We start from the raw sequence: 8,392 nt of genomic DNA, 5'->3' as shown, positions 1-8,392 counted from the left end.
CACAGCGGGGTCCCCGCCCGGGGGGTCCCCACCAAGCCCCCCAATCCCCTCCCCAGGGCTGGGACGGGATGGAATTGTACAGAACCCATCCCTTGGAGCTGCCCCATGGCAGGGGGGGGACAGAGATGGCGTTGGGGACAGCCCTGACCCTTGGGGGGCAGCGGCGATGGGGCAAAGCATGGCAGGTTGGCTGGTGCCGTGCCACCAGTAGCACCAAGAGGGGGGACGAGGGTGGCCCTGTCCTGCTCCCCAGGGTGGCACAGTGGGGTGACCAGGGTGACCGGGATGTCCAGGGTGACTGGAGTGACCGGGCTGACTGGGGTGGCTGGGGTGGCCGCGGTGACCCTGGGGGTGGCTGGGGTGAATGGAGTGACCAGGATGACCCCGTGGGTGACCAGGGTGACAGGAGTGGCCGGGGTGGCCCTGTCACGGCCCGGGGGGGTTGTGGCGGGGTGCGGTGACAATGCGGTACTGGGGGTGCCCACTGCCACGCCTGGCACGGGGCACCCCGGGGGTCGCCGTGCCGGGGGCGCCGCTGCCCGAGCCGGGCTCTGGCTCTGTGGGGAGAGAGGAGAAAAGGGGGTATCAGGAGCTGGGATGTCACCCCCTGCTCCAAACTCCCCCAGATCAGTGCTGTGCGTGTTGTGCCCCACAGAAATGGGAGTCACTGCCCCACAGTGGTGGCTCTGGGTGTCCCCAAGCCCTGGGGACACCCACCCGAGGACCCCCCAGCTGGCACCCCTGCCTGGCACCCCCGGTGTGAGCCCTGTGGGAAAGCACAGCTGGAGTGGGGAGGGGGAGGCGGGAGGAGGGTGGGGGGCACCCTGGCACGGGAGGTGGCACCAGGGGATCCCTGGGGACACCAGGAGCTCTGGGAGCTGCTCCAGCCTGAGAGGGTCCCCGTGAGCCTCCCTTGGCTTGAGGGGGTCTCCATGGTCTCCCTTCTCCAAGGATTTCCTGGAGCCCTGGGGAGCTTCAGGGTTCCCCTTGGCCCAAGAGGGGCTCCGTGGTTGCCTCTCCCAATCCAAGAGGGGCTCCATGGTCTCCTGTGGATCCAGAGGGGCTCTGGAGCTTCCCTTGAGGGGCCTCCATGGGTCCCCTTGGTCCAAGAGGGGTCTCCTTTGAGTCTCTCCATGGTCTCTCATGAACCCTAAGAAGCTCCAGGGTTCCTCTTGGTCCAAGAGGGGTCTCCATGGGCTCCTTTGGAGTGAGAGGGTCTCTCCATGGTCTCCCTTAAACCTTGGGGAGGTCCAGAGTTTCACTAGGCCCACGAGGATCTCCAAGATCGCCTCTCAATCCAAGAGTATTTCCATGTTTGCTTTTCTCAATCCAAGAGGTTCTCCATGGTTGCATGGCTAAATTCAAGAGACCTCCACGGTCACCTCTCATCCAAGTCTCCAGTTTGCCCTTTAATGCAAAGTATTTCCATGTTTCCTCTCCAATCAGGATCCCCAATGGTCCCTCTCAAGAGTATTTCCATGGTCACATCTCAATCCAGGAGGATCTCCATGGTTGCCCCTCTCAATCCAGACGGATCTCCATATTTGCTCCTCTCAATCCAGGAGATATCTTCACATTTTCTCTTCTCAATCAATATTTTCCATGTTCGCCTCTCTCAATCTTGGAGGATCTCCATGGTTGCCCCTCTCAATCCAAAAGTATTTCCATGGTCACCTCTCAATCTAGGAGGATCTCTATGGTCATCTCTCAGTCCAAGAGGATCTCCACGGTCACCTCTCCAAGAGTATTTCCATGGTCACCTCTCTCAATCCAGGAGGACCTCCATGGTTGTCCCTCTCAATACAGAGGATCTTTATTGCTCTCTAATCCATATTATTTCCTGTTGCCTCTCAATCCAAGTGATCTCCATGGTTGCCTCTCATCAATGTCTCATGGTGCCTCTTAATCCAAGAGATCTCCATGGTTGCCCCTCTCATCTAAGAGGATGTCCATGGTCGTCTCTCAATCCAAGGGTATTTCCATGTTTGCCTCTCTCAATCCAGCAGGATCTCCATGGTTGTCCTTCTCAATCTAGGAGGAATTCCATGGTTGCCCCTCTCAATCCAAAAGTATTTCCATGGTTGGCCCTCTCAATCCAAGAGATCTCCATGTTTGCGTCTCCAATCCAGGAGGATCTCCATGGTTGCCCTTCTCACTCTAGGAGGATCTGCATGATTGCCCCTCTCAATCTAAGGGAATCTCCATGACCAACTCTCAGTCCAGGAGGATCTCCATGGTCACCTGTTAATGCAACAGGATCTCCATGGTTGCCCCTCTCAATCCAAGTGAATTTCCATTGTTGCCCCTCTCAATACAAGAGATCTCCATGGTTGCCCCTCTCAATTCAAATGGATCTCTGTGTTTGCTCCTCTCCATCCAATATTATTTCCATGGTCACCTCTCAGTCTGAGAGGTTCTCCATGGTTGCCCCTCTCAATCCAAGAGATCTCCATGGTCACCTCTCAATCCAGGAGGATCTCCATGGTCACCTCTCAATCCAAGAGATCTCCATGGTCACCTCTCAGTCCAGGAGGATCTCCATGGTCACCTCTCAATCCATGAGATCTCCACGGCTGCCCCCTCAATCCAAGCAGGTCTCTGAGCTCTCTGGGCTGCCCGTTCCCGTGGGTGCTGCACCCCCCGTGCTCCGTGCCCGCTCCCGGAGGTACCGCGGCTCCGGGCCCGTGCGGGGCGGGGCAGGGCGGGGCAGGGCGTGGTTACCTGGCCAGATGATGGCTTCCAGCAAGGTGACCCTTCTAGCCAGGACCTCCAGCCGGGCCTGCTGCCGCAGGAGGGTTTGGAAGCTACTGGCCTGGGGGAGAGGGAGAGAGCAGAGCAGAGCAGAGCAGAGCGCGTTGGCCCCGCGGCGGGCACAGCATGGGGACACGGCACGGGGACACGGCATGGGGACACGGCACGGGGACACAGCACGGCAGGGGTGGCACAGCATGGCAGGGGTGCAGCCCCAGCAGGATGGGGGTGCTGGGGCACGAGGAGGGGGTGCCAGGTCTCCTAGGAGGGTCTTCCCAGTCTCAGAGGGTGCCGGGGGTCCCCCATCCCTGCGGGTCCATGGGGACAGGGGAGGTCCCTTGTGCTGGCTGGATGTCCCTGGCAGTGCCCTGATGGGGACACTGATGTCCCTGACCTGGGGGTGCTCCCTCTGCCCCCCCTAGCATGCTGAGCCCCCCAACATTTGGGGGGACACATCCACAACCTGTCCAGGGGGACACTGCTGTCCCCAGCTGGGGGTGCTCCCTCTGCCACCCCAGCACACTGAGCCCTCCAAAACATGGGGGGACATGTCCCCAACCTTCCCAGAGGGCCACCAGCTTGTCCCCAACACCGAGACTGCCACAGGCGTCCCTGCAATACCTGGGGGGGCTCTGGGGTGCCCAGCTGGGGGTGAGAGTGGGGGGACCCTGGTGGCCTTTCCTTGGGGTGGTCCCCAGTGCTGGCCACGATGGCACCACGTGGGTGATGGCAGCATGCATGGCTGATGGCACCATGATGTCATGGGGGCCTGGTGACCTCCTGGCAGGGGTGGGGGTCCCCTGCCCCTACTCACCGTAGAGCCCAATCATTGTTTCCAGGATTAAAACCCTCTCCGCTAAAATCTTGAGCGCCTCGCGGAGCTGGTGCAAACCCTCCCCCTGGGGACAGAGAGAGGGGTCAGGGGGGCTGCACCCCACATGGGCCCAGGCCACCCCCGGGGGGGACACGGAGACCCCAAATGGGCCCAGGCCACCCCCGGGGGGGGACACGGGGACCCCCTGACTCAACACGACACCAAGGGAAGGTGAGGGGGGACCCTCGGGGGTCTGAGCCCACCCTGTGCCCCAACAGCATGCGGGGTGCCAGGGACCAATTTGGGATACATGGCACTGGGAGACTTGGGGAGCCCAGGACATCCTGGGGTGCCAGGATGGTTGGGCATTGGGCAGAGCTGGGGACCCCATGGGTACCATCAGCTGGGGTGCCATGGACTGGGTGTAGGGTGCACTGGCAGAACTGGGGACACACAGGATGTCACTGGGTACAGGATGACTGGGGCCAACGGGGACACCCTATCCCAAATTGGATAGGTGTGGGCACTGGACAGAGCTGGGGACACCCAGGATGTCACTGGGGTACCCAGGATGTCACTGGGGTGACATGGATGAGCTCTGGGACACTGGGCAGTGCTGGGGACAGCCAGGACATTGCTGGGGTGCCATGGATGAGCTCTGGGACACTGGGCAGAGCTGGGGACACCTTTGCCAACACTGGGGACCCAGGGATGGGCTGTGGGGCAGTGGGAACAAGAGGGGACCCTGAGGACATCACTGGGGTCCCAGAGATGCAGAGGACACCCCCCTGCCAGTGCCATGTGTCCCTCCCTGGTGTCCCCAGTGTTCCCGGTGTCCCCCTGTCAGCCCCGTGTCCCTCCCCGGTGTCCCCGGTGTCACTCACCCACGTGCCCCTGTCGCCCGGCTGGCCCCGGGGGCCCGGCTCGCCCTGGAACACAGAGAGGAGAGGAGAGGGGCTGGCAGGGGGGGCCCCACACACCCCATACACCCCAATAACACCCCACACCCCACACCCACACACCACACACCCCTACACCCCCACTAAACAACAACCCCAACACCCCACACACCAAACACCTACACCCCACACACCCCATACACCCCACATACACGCCCCACACACACCCCACACACCTCACACACCCCATACACCCCACACACCCCACACATACCTGTGCCCCATCCTGCCCGCGGCTGCCCGGGGGGCCCTGGGGACCCTGTGGGGACAGAGCCTGTTAGGACTGGGGGGCATGGCCAGACCCCCATCAGAGGAGGGGCCGGCAGAGCCCGGGGCTGGGAGGCCACTCCAGACCCCAAATCCCCCATTACTGCACACCAAACTCCCAAATCCCCCATTAATGCACACCAAACTCCCACCATGACCCCACACCAGACCCCCCCAATCCCCCCATGACCCCCTCCAGACCCCACAACCCCCCCATTACTGCACACCATCCCCTCCAAGCCCCCCCATTACCCCACATCAAACCCCAAACCCCCCATGACCCCACACCAGACCCCAAATCCCGCCCATTACCCCACTCCAAACCCCCAACCCACACCCCCCAAACCCCCCCCATGCTCTTGAACCCCCCAAATCTCCCCATGGCCACACACCAGTTCCCCCCATTTCACCCCAAACTCATCCCCAGGCCTGAACCCACCCCCCCAACCCCCCCCCACAGCCCCCAGCCCCATTCTGGGGGTGCCTTTGGAGGGGTTGGGGACAATCTTGGGGACACTGCCCACATCCCCACCCCATGGCAGGGTCCCTGTGCCCTGTCCCCAATGGCGACAATGGCTTGGGGCCACCCAGCAGGGACGGGGTGTCTGGAGCTGGGGTGTCCCCAAACCCCTCCCTGTGTTCCCCACGGCGGACACCAGAGCTGCCCGGGTGGCCTTGGGGACACTATGGGGACACTGGGCTCGGCCACCCCCCGGGCGGTGTCACCGTGTCCCTGTGGCACTCACCGTGTCCCCCTTGTCCCCCGGGGGCCCCGCAGCTCCGGGCGCTCCTGCCCTGCCCTGTGTGGGGACACGGTGGGGACATCAGCGCTGGGGGGACACTGGGGGGCTCAGCCCTGCCCTGTCCCACCCCCCAGCACTTACATCGGGTCCGGGGGGCCCGGGGGGACCGACGGGCCCGGGGGGGCCGGGGGGACCTGCAAGGACAGGGGGGGACACGGCTCAGTCCCGCCCCGAAACATCGGGGGTGACAAAGGACAGGGGGGACACTCTCACCCATCGGCCCCGCGGGTCCCGGGGGTCCCACGGGACCCACGACGCTCCTGGTGGCTTCGGTGAAGGTGTTGGACAGGACGGGGTCCCCTGTGGGGACAATGGGGGGGTGTTTGGGGCAGGGTCCCCGTGAGCCCCGTTTGGGGACAAGGGGGGACCGCATTGCTGCCCTGTGGCGGGGGTGACCCCCCCCCCACTCTGCCCTGATCCTGCCCCCCCCCACCTCCCTGGCCATAGCCCAGGGTCCCATGCTGCCACATGCACCACACCTCATCCCCGGGGCCCCAAAGATGGCCTGGGGCTCCCCAGTACTGCCCAGTGCCCCACATCCACCCATCACCCTGATGCCCGGGTCCCCAATGAATGTCCCACACGGGTCCCCAATGATCTGGGCCCAGTGCAGCCCACCCAATCCATCCCGGGGCCTCAGTGGCCGGGGCTCCCCAGTACTGCCCAGTGCCCCACATCTCATCCATGTCACCCCAATGATGTCCTCAGGGTCCCCAGTGCTGCTCAGGGCCCCCACCTCATCCCCAGTGCCCCCCATGATGTCCCCACACCACCCCCAGCCCAGTAGAGGCTCAGACCCCCCTAACCCATCCCAGCCCCGTTTTTGGGGTCACACTGGGGGGGACCCCATCCCAGCCCCCCTTACCGGGCTCGGCCAGCCGGGGGATCGCGGGCCCCAGCGGGGCAGGGGGGCCCGGGGGGCCGGGGGGCCCGGGGGACCCCTTCTCTCCGGGGAGCCCCGGGGCTCCATCCCGGCCGGGCGGTCCCGGGGGGCCGGGGGGACCTGCGGGGAGGAAGAGGAGGGTGAGGATCGGGGCTGTGCAGCCTGGAGCCTTTCCGAGCCCCCATAGTGCTGCATGGACCCCCCAAATGTGTAAAGGGGGGCTCGGCTGGGCCAGGCACCCGGCTGGGGTCCCCCCACAGTGTCCCCCGTACCTGGGGGCCCCGCTGGGCCCTTCACTCCCCGTCCTCCCGCGCCGCCCTGGGGCCCGGGGGGGCCCCTCCAGCCGGGTCTCCCTGCGGGACAGAGCACCCTGAGGTGGGGGGACACCGGGAGAGCCCCTCGGGGCGCCCCCCACCCACAGCCGGGCCCCAGGAGGAGGAGATGGAGGAGGAGGAGATGGAGGAGGATGTGGTGACAATGGGGACAATGGGGACAAAGACCCCCCTATCAGGGGGGCCAGCTCGGTGTCACCACTGGGGTGGGACAGCTTTGCTTTCCCCCCAAAGTGAGGGGTCCCCAAAATATCGACAGGACCCAGGTGTGGTCCCCGTCCTGCGGGTGCTGCCAGTTGGCACTGTCATTGTCACTGTCACTGTCACTATCATTGTCACCCTGCCTTACCGTCATCGCCGGGGCTCCCTCGGGCGGCCGGGGACCCCCAGAGCTGCCCGGCCTCGGGACCCCTGCCCGGGCTGCTGCCCCTGGGGGGCTCGGCCACCGCCAGCCGCGCCACCTGCCAACGACACGGGGAGGGTGACAGCACAGGGGACACAGGGTGACAGCACCGGGGGCACACGGTGACACCCCCAGTGCCCCTTGGGGGGAGCAGGGAGGTGCCAGAGCCCAAACGGGACTTGCCTGCGCCTCGAGGGTGGCGAGCCGCGCTGTGAGCTCCCCGACACGGCTGCAGTTCAGGCACCCTGCGGGCGGGGGACATTGGGGGGCACGGGCGGTGGGTGGGGGGCGCCCGGGCCTCTGTGCCGGCCCCAGCGGGGCTGGGGAGGGCGGGACCCACCTGAGAAGGCCGCGGGGTGCAGGGGGGGCCGGCGGGCGGCGGCGCTGGGGTCCCGCAGGGTGAGCGAGGGGCGAGGCGAGGAAAGGGGGGTCAGCACGGGGGGACCCCCCCGCGGGGCATCGCCTGCTGTGGGAGACCTTCCTGTTGTGCTTCAACGCACTGGGGGGTGCAGGGGCCCATCCTTGCTCTGGGTGAGCCTCAGACCCCCAATCCCACCCATAACCCTGAGTTGGGATCCCCCAAACCCACCCATGGTCTTGAAAGAGACCCCAAAACCCTCCATGGCCACACAGCAGATGCTCCAAACCACAACCCTCAAACCCACCCGTGGTCCTGAACGAGACCCCAAACCCCCCACCAGACGGCCCCAACCCACAACCCCCAAACCCACACACGGTCCTTAACCAGACCCCAAAACCCTCCATGGCCACACACCAGGTACCCCCAACCCCAAACCCCCAAACCCACACACGGTCCTTAACCAGACCCCAAAACCATCCATGGCCACACAGCAGATGGCCCCAACCCACAACACCTAAACCCACCCACAGTCCTTAACCAGACCCCCCAAATCTCCCCATGATCACCCCCCAATCTCAGCCCCAGCCCCTCCTGTCCCCCCTCATCCTTGAACCCACCCCCAAACACCCCCCCACAGCCCCCAGCCCCATTCTGGGGGTGGCTTTAGAGGGAGGGCACAATCCTGGGGACACTGCCCACCGCCCACGGGGGTGTCCCAGTGCCCTGTCCCCACCGAGGGATCCCGGGGACAGCGGCTCAGGGCCACCCAGCATGGCAGCAAAGGGGTGTCTGCAGCAGAGGTGGCCCCCGAGCCCCCCC

At 64.8% G+C, this 8,392-nt stretch overlaps 1 protein-coding gene across 5 annotated transcripts in view; it reads right to left on the bottom strand.

The window, feature by feature from the left end:
* Window positions 1-292: 292 nt before the first annotated feature.
* The window catches only part of EMID1 (EMI domain containing 1), a 13,458-nt gene continuing 5,358 nt past the window's right edge, over window positions 293-8,392 (bottom strand). The window contains exons 4-16 of one of the 5 annotated variants that reach the window (XR_010442128.1): window positions 7,553-7,678; window positions 7,396-7,457; window positions 7,159-7,270; window positions 6,750-6,830; window positions 6,460-6,597; window positions 5,808-5,894; window positions 5,676-5,728; window positions 5,538-5,591; window positions 4,739-4,783; window positions 4,450-4,494; window positions 3,566-3,650; window positions 2,722-2,812; window positions 509-557 (exon numbers count right to left, since the gene is read on the bottom strand). Coding sequence is in view for 4 of the 5 variants with exons in the window: in XM_064726794.1 (XP_064582864.1) it covers window positions 427-557; window positions 2,722-2,812; window positions 4,450-4,494; window positions 4,739-4,783; window positions 5,538-5,591; window positions 5,676-5,728; window positions 5,808-5,894; window positions 6,460-6,597; window positions 6,750-6,830; window positions 7,159-7,270; window positions 7,396-7,457; window positions 7,553-7,678 (1,025 nt within the window). In the remaining variant the exon portion in view is untranslated. Of the gene's footprint in view, window positions 558-2,721; window positions 2,813-3,565; window positions 3,651-4,449; window positions 4,495-4,738; window positions 4,784-5,537; window positions 5,592-5,675; window positions 5,729-5,807; window positions 5,895-6,459; window positions 6,598-6,749; window positions 6,831-7,158; window positions 7,271-7,395; window positions 7,458-7,552; window positions 7,679-8,392 lie in introns of all 5 variants that reach the window. The other 4 variants (XM_064726791.1, XM_064726794.1, XM_064726792.1 and 1 more) reach the window with 4 other exon arrangements.

The sequence above is a fragment of the Zonotrichia leucophrys genome, chromosome 15 (assembly GCF_028769735.1).
Source record: "Zonotrichia leucophrys gambelii isolate GWCS_2022_RI chromosome 15, RI_Zleu_2.0, whole genome shotgun sequence".
Classification (NCBI taxonomy): Eukaryota; Metazoa; Chordata; class Aves; order Passeriformes; family Passerellidae; genus Zonotrichia; species Zonotrichia leucophrys.
Note: the sequence above shows the minus strand (reverse complement) of the source record. Positions and strands in the feature narration are given on the sequence as shown.